Below are 17,606 nucleotides of genomic sequence, written 5' to 3'. Positions count from 1 at the left end.
TCTATCAAAGCTTATAAAACCAAATTTTTGGAAATGGAAAGTAATCTATATCCTTCCTAATACTATCCTGTAAAAAGTTTCATAAAAATTGGTCCAGCTGTTCTCAAATGATACCTGGACAGACACACGAATTCAATAAAAATTTTATATATATAGAATGATTTTCATGATGTGCAAAAATCAATTTAAATTTATTAATTGAGACAGAGCATTAGCAAAGTTATAGTTCCTACATTAACAATTCTATGATATTCAAAAAACAATTACGTAGAATTTTATATTAATCTATATAAAGTCAACATTGGTTCAATGAATACTTTTCTACTGTTAATTGATTGCTTGTAACAAACATATTAAATTAAAATTGGAATAATAGAATAATTATCTAGTAAATTTGGTCTTTTATCAAATTTCAATAAAAATTCAAATCATTGTCTTAGAAGTATAAGCATAACAAATCAAAACTTACTTTATTGTATATCTGTGCCATCAACCTATTTGTTTTATACTGTTGATCTCTCTTCTTCTTTTCTTTCTTTTCCACAACTTCTGGTAATTTCCTGTATACCCTAACATAATATACATGATATTTAAAATTCTCGTAATAAGTTTAAAAGTTTCAATCAATTCAATCATCCTTGTAAGGAAGCTCTCGAAATATAAATACAATTCAATATGCTTTTCTCAGAAAGAAAATTCAAGCAGTTTCAAATTAATACTAACATCATCCTACACTGAAATAAACAAACAAGTATTTTCTTTTTTTGTTACTATTAACTGTATGAATATGATCCATACATAACACCAGATAAAGTTATCACAGGCCTTGTCTTTCATATTTAAAAGTTTTCATGTATGAATGTATTTCATGAACAAAATTCTCTCCTTGGCATACATCTTAGGTCTTTATGGCAGATTCATAATATTATAAATCCTCTCCAATTCCTCTTAATACTTGGAAATAAAGATTTTTTAGCAAGTTTATCTGCTATTATATATGAATTACTTCTGTATGGTTAACATTAATAATAAAATAATGTTTTAATGATGATAGTAAATTAAAGTTCTTTTACTTTAAAAAAAGCAATTTGAATGGAATTTAAATTACATGTCAAAGAATAGTGATCTGCTTGCGTAAATATTAAAAATTCATATTTTAACTTACACAAACATTACTGTGTACAAATAAATTTTATAACACAAGCACTATAATTTATGTAACCTTATTGATTAATGTTTAATTAAGTGTATTTATATTTTGTATCTTCTCCATGAACTATATACATAATATTAAGTTATTCCATTATGGGTATATTATACTAACCACTGCATTTAGGTGTATGACAGATCACAATTAAACCCACTATAGAAGTAGGAGAGTCTGACCTGCAATGGTGTTGTGAATATGATTGCAAGAGGAGAGAACAATACTCCAACCCATTATCCATAATAATTATAAAGATCTGCATTGGGCTTGAACCTAGCTCTCCCATGGCAATATGCCAATGTCTCCAATACCTTACAGCTTTGTAATCTAGCAAAAATACTTTGTGTATGTTAATTATAAAATAGCCTTTGGAATATATATACAGTCAACCCTTGTTAGTATGCTCCTTCGTTAGGGTACCACCCTCATTTACTGCTATATATTTATGAAGAACAAATCTTCCCTATGGAATATATATATTAAAACGTTATTATGCCAACTCACTTAATGCCAGTAAAAATTTTTAGAATCCCTTTCCTCTAAATAGTTTTGTAATGAATTATTCTGGTGGAATGTTGCATGTGTTTCACCCACAGCATATACCAATGAGTCTTGCTTTGAAATCCAGTGCTCTTTTATAGTGTTCTACCCTACTGTATTGTTAACTTGCTGTAATCTGCTGTTGTGAGTGTTCTCAATATCAGTAAATGAGCAGTCATTTCAATTAAAGAAAAATATGAAATTTGTTTGTACAAAGAGAAATTTCCAAATGCTAGCAAGAAAAAAGAATAGCAGACAGAACACTTTCTTTTTGTGGAAGAAAACAATCAATTGCAGATGTATTGGACTCAACTTGGAAGAAAAACAAAGTGGCTGCAAGAGCCTTCCTCTAAGGCATTGTGTCTTAAATCTGTTAAACATGAAAATTTGAAGATGCCCTAGTAATGTGGATTAGCCAAGTTAATACCAAGCATGGAATTGTAAACAGAAGCTGTAATTATAGAAAAAGCAAAAGAATTTGATAGACAGACAAGAATTAGACTTCCAATATAGCAAGGTTGGTTGGCATGATTCAAACAGCCATGAAATTTCACAGCATATCAAGCAAGGTAAAACAGCTGAAGTGGATGACCAAGTTGTATCAGATGCTTGTGAAACATTGACATGATTGCAAAATGTTTACAATATGGATGAAAGTGGATTGTATTACCGCATGCAGCTAGACAAGGCAATTTCATGTAACACCTGAAACAATCTGAATTTGCTGGAGCCACCTACACATGGTTAATTCCATCAGTTTGTAGTCCATCACAGCAAAATCATGTAGTAGAAGAGCTGACAGATGTTTTGAACCAGTTTCAAGCAACAGTATCATTGGTAAATCCCTTAATTTACCAATGATACTGTTGCTTGAAACTGGTTCAAAACATCTGTCGGCTCTTCAGAGGAATGTTTAAACCTTGATGACAATTCACCAACTTTTGAAGAAATGAACATAGAAGAGATCCTGTGAACTGCAAATCACACTAAAATTTCCGATTCAGATGATGAAATTCAAAAAGTGCAACATCCACCTTCTAGTAAGAGCCTTCCTAGAAGCATACTCATTGATTCTGATGTAATATCCCATGTTTATGCCATAAATGATATTACTGATGAAATCAGTGAGCATAAAAAAAGCAACCATTTCTAACAGATTTCTTTGACTCAAAACAAATATGTTTTGTATTTACTTGTAGTGTGTGTATATTTTACTCATTTACTTCAACTCTTATTTCTGCTGTACAGGTGTATTTACATGTTATACCAGGGGTCCCCAACCTTTTTGTACCTAAGAGCACATTCTAGAATACCGGCTAAACGACGGGCACCATTTATTTTTTCAAGGTGAATTTATACTTGGACATAGTTAACAGCGCTGGATTAAGCCTCTAGCGGGCCCTAGACAAAATTTAAATTGGGGCCCCATTTAAATAAGTTGCTTCTAAACAAATCTTATATAATGTGACATTAGCATGGCTGACACCCGGTGCGAATATCATGGTGTCACCCAGGAATATTTCTAGATGGTGCGAGAGATATCGTGGCGGAGATTACTTCTGACACACGGATGGCCGTTGACCTTTTTTTTTTTTTTTTAGTTAACGACTGCTGAAATTTCTAGGTCACTCCAAGTTACGGGCCCTACACGATTTCCCTACTTTGATTTTATGGTATTCAGAACAAACCGATTTACTTCATTTCAGGTATGGGAAATTGAATTGGTGCAGATTTGGCGGAGGAAAAAAAGAGATCGGTCGCATTTTGCTTTGTGCTTTCATCTGTGTTGGACGCCATTTCTACTTTTGAATGGTTAATCATTCAAAGTGAAAAAACTTTTACATAGCATTTTATCGAAAACCGAAATATTTTTATTTTTATCGTGGTCGCATAGTGGCGGGCACACGTAAAACGATTGGCGGGCGTAGGGTTGGGGACCACTGTGTTATACTGAATTTTCTCTTCTTTAGCAGTACATATTTTTCTAATTTCAAAATAGTGCCACCCTTGTATAGTGCCAAAAATGAGGGAAGAACAGACAGTTGCATACTAACAAAGGTTAACTGTATATAATTTTTTCCCCATTCAAATTATAACCTTATACAATTATAATACACATAATGATTGTATTAGGTTATAATTTGAATTTAATAAGTTTAATTAAAAAAAAAAAAAAAAACTCAATAAAATCTGATATATAAGAAAGTTTGAAGTTATTTTCAGAAATTAAATTTTGGAACATTTTTATATTAATCTAAAGCTTATTTTATGATAAAAGAAACATGATACAAACATAGGTTGAAACAAAAATTGATACACACTTTTCTGTTTGTTCTCTCATTTCTTCATGAGTGAAAGGTTTAATTTTCTCCTCTTCGATTTCTATAAAAATAAATGTAAAATGAACAAAATTTACATAATATTATGTCAATTTTATAACATATCAATACATTACTCAGCAAGAAATAAACTGTGCTTACTAAGTTTATGTTCTGTTTTGTGATTATTTAATTCAGATGTCAGTTTTGCTTTTTCTAGATTAAGTGCAGTTTGTTTCTGTCTAATGTCAGCAAGTTTAGCTATTTTGATTAATCTGGACTGAGAATGCCTGATTACATGTCCGCAATTCGAGTGAAATGCTTCCTAAAAATAATAAATCTTATTAGCGAAAACTGTGGTTAAATATTTACTTAATTATAAAATTAATAAAGTCATACTTGAAGGCTGACCCCAGGAAAATTTCTTCCCAGCGATAGTAATTGTTTTTTTCTTTCGGCACTCGAAAGAGGCACAAACCACGCTATATTTCGCTGTACGTATTTCGGGGCTGTTTGACTAGATCCTTTCCTTTTTCTAACGTAAGCCTTTTCTTTATACCTGTATGATTTTTTATCCTGCTTTCTGTTTCTATTAGCAGTGGTATCTAAAGTTATAAAGCATCTGTCGGAAAGTCCTGAAGTGACTACATTCTTTCCAATAGGTTTTACATCTATCGTTTGAATACCGATACTTGTCATTCTCTCCTTTAAAAGTTCCTTTGAAGACTGAGGAGTAGGAAAATTTTGACTGAAATCCTGTTTTGTCTGATGATCTTGCTCTAATATTTGACTAGTATTTACAGATGTATTTACAAGTTTTTTTGTAAAGACTTTTCTAGTTTTAGTCTTTGGAACAGTCAAATCTTTGTTATTACTTGAACTCAAAACAGAATCTGTAGTAATGCTATAACTAGAATCGTGAACGGAATAACCATTTCTCAAATTAATACCATTTCTTTTTGTTATTTTATCTAACTTTTCTAGACTAGTTCCATTTGTTGTTGATGTATGAGATGATGTCGATAAATGCTTTAAAGATTCTGATAGAAACACCTCTTCAAATTTTTCTAACCTCTGCACTTCTCGTTGGAGACGTCGGATATAACTCCGTTTCTGTTTATTTACAAGATGCCTTAATTTTTCAAGCTCTCTCTTTGCCAGTTGGGATGGTTTGAGTCTAGATATGCCAAAATCTGCACTGGTAATTCGAGTAACCAAATTTGTGTCATTTATTTCAGAGGATTCGGTTTTAGATATTTCCTCATTTGATTTCTTTTGGCTACTCAATGAAGAATTCTCTAATGAGAAATTCACATTGGTAGATGAAGACTGATCTTGAGTTGAAGAAGTTTGTCCTTGAATTGACGACGATGATGTTTCTTGCCCGACTCCTTGAATTCTGTGATTTTCGTGATTCAGTATATTAGCAGGATCTTCAGTTCTCCAAAACTGTTTTTCTCGAACACTCGTCACACACTGAGAACTGTTACTTGTGTCCGATGTATCATGATTTAAATTAAAAGCTGGCTGTTTGTTGCTGTCTGCACGATAACTAACATCTGAATCTTTTTTTACTTTTTCAACACTTTCTCTTTCTAAAAGATTAGGTTTTTCATGCTTTGCTGTCCTATCAGAAATGCAGACTTTACCATATTTCTCTAAATATTTTCTAGATCCATATATTCCTGGAGAGAGAACTTCAACATTTAAACGAGATCCATAAGCATGTGGAGGGAAATGGGGTGGTTCTGCATCATCAGATCCTAAAAATTGAAATATAAAATCATTCATTATAAAAAACAAAACCAATATTATTTGAATTTTTTCTTTAAAATAACTTATATGGCTTTATGAATACTGTTTTACAACTCTCTGGTATACTGTAAGCAATGTCATATTTAGTTACTATTTGCCGAAACTCTATTGGGCTAGTTTAAGGCTAATTACTAAATGAATTACGTACCAATTTGGCTCTAGAGGTAAGCGTTAGGCGCCATCTTGTATTAACATTAATAAGGCTTACCTCTAGAGCCAAATTGGTACGTAATTCATTTAGTAATTAGCCTTAAACTAGCTTGATAGAGTTTTGGCATTTGGTTGGTGTCTAGTCTTATAATATATTGGGTTTGGCGATGTTGTTTATGGTTACTATTTATTATATTGTTGACTAGCTCATTATAGTATTACGTAATCCAAGCTGCACTTCCAGGAACATAACCTGAATTTATGACACAACCTATGGGATATACTACAGCTCACTTATTGATAGTTTTCTAAGAACCAATTAGGTCATAATGCATAATCTATTATACTGTAGTATAATTATTATAAGTTAACTATACAAAATATGTTCTCAAAACAGTAGGAAATAGATAATTGTTTATCGGATATCCATAAACTATACAAAAATGAAATTTATCCTATTTAAAACATAATTATCTTTCAATGTAAAAAGGCAAGACAGAAATTAGTGTAATTTGGTTCTAGTGTGATGAAATGTAGAATTAATATTGTCATTTGGATATTTGTCTCACAAAATGTACTTTTCTGAATAATGATCTGAATCTGAATATTAATGAATAAGAAGCTCAAAGACAATTTTTATTAGAATCAGGATATGTTAAAGCCATATTATTAGCATAAAAATTTAAAGATAAAATTCTTGATAAGAATACAGTACAGAATTTTTTTTAAAACCTAAAATTTGTGGCTTTTTTTAGTAACTTATGACACTAGGAACTCCTATTAATATAATCTTTATTAATGGAAAAAGGAAAATCAAGAGAATGTCTCATTTTTAAAAATGCATTTTGGGTCTTAATGACCCTTCTTTGGTCCTTATGTTTTTGTACAGATCTTAGTAAAAGAAATATTTATAAATTACATCATACATACATGTTTACAGATATTATGAAATGTTCTCTTCATTTTCCCTTTTCCATTAATGAAGCCTATATCAGTAAGAGTTCCTTGTGTAATAAGTTACTGAAAAAAAAGCCAAAAACTATGTTTTTTTTAAAAAAAAAATCCATAGAAATCAGTAATGGAACAATCAATTACAGTATAGAATGATTGAGTGTTTATATTTTCATTACATTCATCTAAAAAATTTGTCAGTTTTAGTATTGTAATACAATACAAACATTCATATTATAAAATCTTTTCCACCATGTGGACACTGAGACTTTTTCCCAGGCTCATCGTAGGTTTGACCCGGCTCACAATGGGCAGCCAGCAGGCAAGGGACAGATCACTCCATAAAAAAATTCCTGGCATTTTTGACTGTCTGAGTCAATTCTGAGTTCTTTGGAGCAGCAGGCTGTGCCTTAACTACCTTGGCCATTTGGCTATGTAGTCATTTTGTTTTCAAATATTCAAGTATAGAACAGGTTCAAAATATATTTCATTAATGATGCTTCAGTTTTATTGTATTTAAAAACAATACATTTAGATTTTTTTTAATTTAACAAATTGTAAATTTTCTATTGTTTCCTAACTTAAAAAAATAACACTAAAAACAATGTCTTATAACTGTTTTGTGAGTATTAAGAATATCTTTCTTTATGCTTGTTGTAATTTCAGCTTTGTCTGCAATAGACACATTAGCTGTGTCTTGAAAATACAAAGTCTAAAATATTTGAGTCAAATAAGCCATTAAAATTTGAGGATTCAAGCAGAATCAAATCATTGCCTTCGCAGTGGTAGTGTGATACACCTTTACTATCATGCAGCTGTCCCACTGCTAGCAACAGCAGTCAGCACTACTTATAAAATAATAAGTGAAAAGCTGTATAGTAATTTCAGAGTTAAAGCAGTGCACTTATTTACTAGCCTAGCCTTATTTATAAATTACAAAAATTTATATATAAATCTACGCAGTCTTGTGAAAACTATTCGGACTAGTCACATAATAAAGTTTATAATTTGTTTTAACATGTAAATATGTATTTGAATAAATCAAACAATTTTTTAAATAAATAATTAACATACCTGTATGAGTACTTTCCATTGTCGTTTCACTATGAATGGATGGCATTGTATGATGATGAACTTCTAAAGTTTTGTTCATATCATCATTAGGAATGGCATATTTTTGTACTATATTACTGGAAATATTTCTTTTTGACAAGATATTCTTAATTTCTACCATTAAAGATTTTGTTTTTGGTCTAGCCTGATGTTCGTCAAGTGATAATAATTCTGATGTTCTTCTTAAACCAAAATTATTTACCGACTTTTCTTCTGAAGTTAAGGCAGAAATGGTTCCGAAATGCTCGGAATTTGATGTCGACGGAGTAGACAATTCATTTATATGTGAATTACTATTTTCTGTCACCACCTTCCAATAACTGGAATATTCTGTTGAACTGAAAATAAATTGTTATATTAATTTTTAAAATGTAAATTTTTAAAAAAGTATCAATACGATATTTACCTTGCTGGTTGTGCAGAAGTGTCGCCACTCGTAACTCTTGTAGGTTTTGTAGAAGTGGAACTTGCCGCTCTTTTATAACTCTCATATTTAACAAGTTTGCATTGCATATGTTCATTTTCTTTTAAATCTTCATTAGATTTTTCTTTCTTATAATTTGTGTGTGTATTTATAGGCATAACTATAGATTTTGTTGCTGGTGTTACCTTTGTAAATATACTTTTCTTTTGAATGATGTTATCGTTGAGTTCGTGTATTTTTGTCGAATCAACATGATTAAGATGTGTCCTTTTATCTAATTTCGGAAAACTATTAGGCACTGACGACTGATATTCAGTAGCAGAAGGTAATTTTGTACCAATAATTAATATAGAATTTGCATCAGATGCATTTTTAAGATTTGAAGAGTTATTTCCAGAAACTGTCACTGCTTGATGAGGAATTATAATTTTATCTGCATTAGCTTTAGACAGAGGTGGAAGGTGAAGGGGAATTGTGTATGTCTTCGATGATTTAATGCTCTTATTTTCACACATCTCACTGTCAGAATGACTTGTGTTGCCTTTGTTTTTAGATTTTATATCTTCGGACTGTGTAAAGGTATCTTGATTAGATCTTCTTCCTTCTATAATACTCTTCCCTATATCAGGTATGTATTGAGATGATGCTTCTTTATATTCAGTTTTTCCATACAGAGCATCATTAGAAAGATTATAATGCTGAGTTGGAATGTGTTTCAAATTTTTTATGTGAATTTCCTCTGTATTTACATCTCCATTTTTTAGTAAATACAATTTTTCACTTATGTCACTCTTATTTAATAACTGAGATTTATTACTTATAATTTGTTTTTGATTAGTAGCAATAGAATCTATAAAATTTCCATTTAAAGAACTAGGGATTGTTATTGGTCTTTTAGATAATAATTCACTTGATAACATGGTATAATTAATGCTGCCTACATCAATAGATCCATTTCTTACAGTTTGATGTGTGGCATGTTGTGTGAGATATGATACAGCAGTTTGAGTGGCAGCATCACGAATATCTTGAGGCAGTTCTGATCCAGTTACCGGATACCATCTAATTCTTGGTCCATCTGCTACTAAGCTTCCATTTAGATCACCTTCTTCATAATTTTCATCGAGTAATAAGATGTTTTCATCTCGGGAAGCACTGGAGATCTGATCTTTTGATGTTTTGTTTTGATACCTTTCTTCGAGATACATGCGAAGGGAAGACATGTCTGTTATATTAGGTGGCAGGATGGTTTCTGGAAGTAACATCGGTAAGGATGATGACATTTCTTTTGTGTTAGTGCATAAATCAGATAAACTTTTGCTTAAGTTGGTATTTGGAGAAAATTCTCTATTATCTGAAAATTTTATACCTCTAAGCAGTAACGAACCTGGTAATTCATGTCCAAAATGCCCGTTTGTTTTCAATAACACCTGAGGTAATTCAGATTTATTTTGTTCATTCAAATCTTCACTATCTTCAGTACTGCTGTATTCGGCTTCTGGTGATAATATATCTGTAACTGGTTGATTTTCATATTCTTTCGCATTAGCATGATTAGAATTTTCAATATAGTCCACACTCGAACATTGACTTCTTTGTAAACAGAAAGTGACTGATGATATATCTAACGTGGAAGAATCCGATTTAGATTTTAAAAGAGATTTGTCTAAATGCATTAAACCAGAATAAGATGGTACAATTGGTTCACTTAAAGGAGACGAGAGTGATGATCTTCTGTCTGTATCGTCTCCAATTCCGACTTTATTTACCAGTTTTACCGTACTACTTGACGATAAACTATCTGGAGATGACTGACTTCCTACACTTCTTGCTGACAATTGCGCCTGAACTTCTGCATCCCTTGTAATATCTCCCAAATCTGTCTGAATGGCAGCTGAATGACTCAACCTATCAGACATCAATCTCTTTTTACTAATTTGCTCTTTTTGCAAATGATTCATGCATACCTCTTCGTCATTTGATTGAAGAGATACATTTTTCTTTGATTCTAACATATCTGAATTTAATGGGATAGGTTTCGTACTATCTGAATTTATTTTTACGTCTCTCTTGTAGAAATATTTCTTGTATGTATCTTTTATAAAAGTTGATTGCGAAGAAGTTGTTACAGTTTTTAAATTATCTTTGAATGTTGGTATTCCTTCAGGTTCACTCCTATATGTATTTACAAGTTCGTTCTTTTCAGCATTTATTACCGCATTATAACCAATATCTGCACCATTATCCCATTCTAATTTTCTGTTCGATGATATGCTAGAAATTGATGTTGGCGATATTATTCTGTTATCACTCTGATATCCGGATCTTTCGGAATCTAAGTCATTCGAATCTGTAGACTGGTGACGGTTTTTATATTCAAGACTATTGATAGTTGATAGTTGTTCTGACTGTGCAGATGATAGAAAATAATGATTTTTTAAAGGTAAATATTTGTCGTCGTCTCTTGTATTAGTGTGTGAAAAATTTTTTTGATATGTCACTTCTTGAAAACATTCTAATGATGATGGCTCTGAAATGGCTGGACTGGTTACAACATTGTCTTTATAATCACCAGGAGCATTTTCTTCATTCTCGATAGAATTTCCATTTTTAGGCACAACATTGGCATTTAATTTGATATAATTCGAAACATTATGTACATTTTGCAGCTGATTATAAGATTTATTACAATTGTGTAAAAGTTTCTCTCTTTGATTCTTTGCTACAACTGAATTATTCGTACTATTATCTCTTCTAATAGGTTTTGTCTGTTTATGGAGAGATTCATCATCACTCAAAGGACTTGTATTGGACGAACTGCTTGTGCTGTCACTATTCGACGAGTAATGCTGCTTATTAATTGTATCTCTTGATAACACATTATTGGAGCAGATATCTGATGACTGCCCCACCAAAGGTGGACGTATTAATCTAAAATCAGTGTTGGCTGTATCAGAATCGCTAAAGACATTTGCAGATGTTGCAGGTGATACTGTTTCATCCACAACACTACCAGATTGATCCTGATCATTTTTTTTAGTTCTATCTGCAAAATTATTTGATGTATTAACCATTAAAGCTGCCTTATTATACACGGTATTCTCAGTATTTTCACTACCCATAGGTTCTCTCCTTTGCTGAGTGACTTTCCAATAAAACTGTGGCGCTTTATTAGCTGACTTAGACAGATCAGATATTGGAGATGAACGATTGAAATTTTTATTAACAAAACTCTCTTCATTTCGGTTTAAAGAAACTTTACTCAAATTTTCCAAAAGTAATTCTTGATCATATTGAGTATTTTCAAAACATTCATTTAAATTTTGATCCGTTTCAGATAAAACATCATCTTGCTCTAACAAAACATAATACTGGCAGTCTTCATTTGGTACATCATCTTTTGCTGTAACTAAAAAATATTTTTCAGGAAGACCACTTTCAACAGTCGTCTGTCCATTATCTGGATTGATTTCGGTATCTAAATCTGAAAGTGGATATTGAGAAGGTGGCGATATTTCAGTACAAGTTCTATTTATCGATTCGTAAGCAGTCGAAGAGAGAATATCTTTTTCTTGGTTTGTATTTTCAAAAGAATTAATGCGACCTTCCGAATATTCAATACTTTCAGAATCTAGATGCAGATTGTATCTTCCACCAGTTGTGGGTTCGGAGCTTCTTTCACATTGCAAATTATCTTGCTTATTGGCTTCTGTATTTTGAGTTGGAAACTATAATAATATAATTAAATAAACCTTTAAGTTCATAAATTTTTTATATAAATAACCATTTAATTCTTTTATATTAAGTTATATGAAGTATTATCACTAGTTACAATAACTGATCAATGACATTTTCTATAAAAAAATTCATTTCTAATTCATGTACAATTGTGTACATAATTGATTATATCTTAAAATTACTAATAAACTAACAAATTAACTAATAATCTATACATATAAAAATAAAATAATAATTATAATAAAGAATTAAATTATTATTGTAATTTTTTAAACTCAAATATACCTAGAGAATTAATTCCGCATTGAGCATGCAACCACACGCACAGAGATTTCTGTAATACCATCTGCTCCCATCCCTTTCCAGGAATGGGCACCGATTCCGAAAACAATATACGTGCAGGTTGGCAGATTTTATTATCTGATGGATCAATAAATCTCTTAGAGTTAAGAGTTCACTGGTAAGCTTGTCACTCATTTTACAGAATACTTTTTACTTAAAGAATATATTGAATATTTTAAACAAATAATAAGTGTGTGTTTAACCTCACAATACAATATAGTTTTTATTTTGATTTTTATTCTGTAGCACGATTTATTATTGTTTTTTAGAACACGTATTCAAAATTATTATTAGTTAGAATAATAAATCCCATTTTTATATGAATATTTATATTATATTAAACAATTATATTGATTAAAATATGCATTTTGCATGTTCTACGTGATTGCAGTTTTTCTTGTGTATTATCAGATATTGCATGTTCCTTGTCGCGGTCTTAACCATATCTCGTCTATCAACCGTGGCACGAACAACATTGCGAAACACATCTCTGCTATATTTTCTTTGTTCTTCTAAAGAATCTTTATTCATAAGTCTTTCAATGTTCGTGGAGTACGAACGAAATTCAATTTCGTTCGGTAAACATTATTATATTTGTGGATTAATGACAAACAGAACAGTCAGAAGCGAAACTTAAATTATAAAGCCATTAATATAATATAGAATTTCAAACTAATCTATTCATAAAGTATTAATAAATATTTAACCCATATAATTTTAATACATCAATGCAGATAAATTCCGCTGACACATCACCACTCAAAAAGCATATCAATCATGTATTAAACTTGGCCTTTGCATTTTCTAACATTGATGTAATACCAAGAATTTTCTGGATATTTTTAGTTAATATAATACATAATTTTCTATAATTAGTAATATATATTATTTTAAAATAGTTCAAAGTGAGATACTAAACATTCATATAGAAATAATTCAAATGTTAGACACACACCTTTCCGCAACTGAAGTGTTTAATGAATTAATTTCCTAACCTAAATCAATTTTTGAAAGTCATTTTTCTAATTTTATATACATGTAAGTAATAAACACTATTTGGAAAGTTTTTATATCAGAATTTATGACTATACATTAAAAAAGTCATTTAACACTCACAAGTTACAGTAAGTTTAATGACTTCATCGAGCACTTCTACTCATAAAATTGAAAAAAAGAATACCAATGCCAAAATTTTAAAAGAATAATAAAAAAAAAAAACTATATTATCGCCCACCCGAGTGCAGCATTATGTACCTTTTCGGGAAGCAAACTATGCTAAAAGAAAGCATCGATTAAAATCGATTATATGTCCGCCATCTGGTATGCGCACAAAAACAAAATTAAGATAAATTTAAACTGACGTAACCTTGAAAGAACGACTCGAGCTTACATTATAAATCAAAACCATATCACGACTCCTTTAAGCCACGGTGAACTTTAGAGCGTTGCTAACTAAAATGATTTCTAAGCTGAGGTATTTTTATAGAATATTTAAAATTTGACATTTAAAAGAGTATAATGCATTTATTATTATGAATAAAAAAAAAACTATAAAATTAACTTTTTGTTAGTCTGTAACTAATGAAAGAAAGAAGTTCATGAATAATTTATAGACGAGGAAAGTTTTATCAGATTATCTGCTAATAGCCGAATACAGAAAATGATACATGAACAATCAATTGGAAAAAAAAAAGTTATATACATATTTAAGGAAAGTTTGACAGTGAAAAAAGAATATTATGCATTTTTTTTTAACATCATTTAATTATTTTAAAACTTAAGTTCATTAATTGTCAATTAACTAAATATAAATTAAAATATGTCCACTCGCAGTTCTAGTTTTAAGTGCACTCGATTTGTTAATTAAATTACAAATTCCGAATTTATCTGCATACATTTTAGAATTTATAATTATTGCAAATTATCATGTTTCTTAAATGAATTAATTAACATTTTATAGCTTTTAAGTTAACTTCAATAATATAATAATACGTTAAAAAATTCTTAATATCTTACCCCATTTTCATTGCCCGTCTCTTTCTCTTCCTTACGTTCCATGCTTTTTCATTTCAAATACTTTTTTCCCTAAATTAAGAAATAATAATGATCATCTCCATTTTATGACATACATTATTATTATTCTTGCACACACAAATCATAAGTAATGTAAATAAATGAGAGATTTCAAACTGAAGAACGAAAAATTGATAATATTCTTTTTCGAAATTTTGATAAGTTTAGTTTCCTTGGACTAAAATCACCCGACCCGAAAATTGATTAATACACGTTAATAGTAGATTTTGTAAAATGACTTAAAGTTTTCTTTCTAAAAGCTAACGGGCTGAGAAATCTACCAGAAAAATCAATATCTGTCAGTCAATTCAAAATAGTTTTGTCAGAAATTTCCGATTATTTGCGTGATTGATGAGCCGATGAGAATAGTAGACTTAGTTATGGAAATCAATAGAGTTTCAAATACATATTTCCTTATATCCTACCAGAAACGATAACAATTTATTTTGGAAGAAGTCCAGTAAATATACGAGAGAATTTTCACAAATTATAAAAATAATTCTATTCAAAGTTTATCTTTCTATATAATTAAATAAATAAGTCGGTATTAATGAATAATTTCAATTACAATCTATTTTTTATATAATTTTCTTTCCTTGTTAAATGTACAGGAATAAAATTTTGAAATGTCATTTTACACTATAAGTGTACATAAATGTAATTTAAATAAACTTTAATATATTTATAATAAATTGATAGTTAAGTATCACTGTTGCAGAAGCCGACGTAATGACATTAACTAGAAAATAAACTTAAATGAGCATAAAAGAAATATTGTAATGCAAAAAACTTGGCACTGTAATCGTGAAATAAAATTATTTTTATTAATGAGTTATTTAAACTATACTAATATACCTATAAAGAGTTTGATGGCCAGATGGCTGAGGCAGTCAGATCAAACTCATTTTTTAGGGGTTGGTCTACCCTGAATATGTAGGTCCATCTCTGATCACTCGTACGCTCCCACTGTGTACCAGATAAATCTCATTTAAAAAGCTACTCTTTTGCACAGTAAGGCGAAAGTAAAAAAGAAAAACCATAAAAGAATACTAAAATTTTATCCGAAAATCCAATTAAACATGCTCGTAGAGTAAAAACTAAATATATCTGAATGATACATCCATCCATAGAGTGAACGAAGGCATTAATGATTAAAAGAAGTTTCTGAATTCTTTTTCGCTCCTAAATCTTTACTGCATAAATCATGGATGGATAGAGTTCTGTACGTTCTAAGAAATACGGTATTGTTCCACAATGATTCATCTTTGCCTTTAGCTTACGAACATTTCTATTACATAACTGTGATAAATTAAATATAGTGTGAAAATAAATCACTAATTATAATATTCTGTAACATTCAAATACAAATTTCAAAAATCTTTCTTAATTAATACAATAATATATCCAGAATTAAATCTAGGTTGGACTACAGATTATTTGCATAATCGGAGTTTTATTCATCATTCGTACTCAATTTGCATCAGACTAGACTTAGGTAAACAACAGAATTGAGACCAAATAACTTTCTTATATTAAGAGATTTGGGGGAAAAAAAATCCATAATAATCCATCCTACTTTAAAAAAAGCCAATCTTATAATACTACTAAATCAAAAGATACAGAAATCTCAAAAGAAAAATTTATGAAATTTTCAAATATTTAAAAATAAAAAAAGTCCTTTGTGGCACTTAAAACCCCAAACCACTTAATTATACTCTATATTCGATTAGACAAGCCAAATTTATATATAACAAAGCCAACAATGCTTATTATTTTTAACAGTTTAATTCGACATTTGTTAAATTCTTTAACAAAAGTTAGATTCAGGCTTCCGACAGCCAACATTTTTCGTAACTTGAAGTGAAATCCACTCTTAAAATAATATTAAAATGCCACTCTAAGCAGAAAAGCTTAAAGCGAATACAAAGCACCAATTATTCCGTAACACACGACAATGTCTCGTCAACGAAACTTTCTTTTAAACGTAATAAGACAATCGAATTTGGTGGCGGATTAAGACCTTCCGAAACGGCCCGGCAACCTCTCTACGTGATTTTATGACAGTGTAAACCAATGACGTCCGATTAATTATTCATAAATTACGATAAAACAATTTTATTGCGGTGGGGGTATATTCTTTTCTAATCTCTTCTACATTCCTCGAAGACCCGGGACGGTCTGCGAGACCCCGACACCGTCAGCGGTCACCGAACCTATAAGCGAAAGTCGGATTTAAATCTCTGAACGGACCGCTGGGGCGTCGAATCTGAGTTTCGACGGTGCCGAACTCTCCAGGACTCTGAACCGAAGAGTAAACGGAATTAGCCACTCGTCGGCTGTGTAAAACGACGAAGCACCCATCTATAAACAGAAAAACAATTAAAAAAAAACTTAATTTATAAAGCATAAAAAAACATTACCCAAACATTAGTTAAGTGCAAATGCAATAACCATAGAGAAAAAAAGGTAATTTCGGTAGCCCATTATCGGTACTTAACCAATTTATTTAACTGCAGACTTGCAAATGCTGAAATTATCGACCGTGTTCCATGTTTATATACCAAAGAATTATAATGTACTCGATTGAAGGTCACTGCTCCCTTCCAAGCGTCGTACTTGTCTCGAAATGATTAAATATCGCAATTACCGTTAAATAAATCAATAACAGTTCCACGTCCAAAACTCCCGACTGGTCAACTAACCTAACGGTTTTTTCGTTAGGCCTTTGAAGACTTTATCGCAATTACACGGCTCTTTAAACCGTTCTAAAACGTAAATTAGTCTCACCTTTAACGAAAACAACTAAAATTTGACGAAGACATCACTTCTGATTGTTTTCCCGAGAGGAAAAAAAGAAAACAACCGTTCGGCGAGTGCTAAATCGCCATCGCCGTTCTTCGCTTCTATTTTTCCAAAACAACCGACGCGCGCCGCC

General features: G+C 30.8%; 1 protein-coding gene across 1 annotated transcript in view; it reads right to left on the bottom strand.

The window, feature by feature from the left end:
• LOC136981661 (serine-rich adhesin for platelets-like) overlaps positions 1-17,606 on the bottom strand; it is a 23,788-nt gene extending 6,182 nt beyond the window's left edge. The window contains exons 1-8 of the mRNA XM_067277999.1: positions 17,459-17,606; positions 14,615-14,683; positions 8,501-12,246; positions 8,056-8,432; positions 4,465-5,828; positions 4,228-4,390; positions 4,069-4,129; positions 470-569 (exon numbers count right to left, since the gene is read on the bottom strand). Of these exons, the coding sequence (XP_067134100.1) occupies positions 470-569; positions 4,069-4,129; positions 4,228-4,390; positions 4,465-5,828; positions 8,056-8,432; positions 8,501-12,246; positions 14,615-14,656 (5,853 nt within the window). The 5' untranslated portion in view covers positions 14,657-14,683; positions 17,459-17,606. The remainder of the gene's footprint in view (positions 1-469; positions 570-4,068; positions 4,130-4,227; positions 4,391-4,464; positions 5,829-8,055; positions 8,433-8,500; positions 12,247-14,614; positions 14,684-17,458) is intronic.

Source organism: Centruroides vittatus, unplaced genomic scaffold, assembly GCF_030686945.1.
Source record: "Centruroides vittatus isolate TY-2023 unplaced genomic scaffold, ASM3068694v2 contig_786, whole genome shotgun sequence".
Lineage (NCBI taxonomy): Eukaryota > Metazoa > Arthropoda > Arachnida > Scorpiones > Buthidae > Centruroides > Centruroides vittatus.
This window is presented reverse-complemented; position numbering and strand designations above follow the sequence as displayed.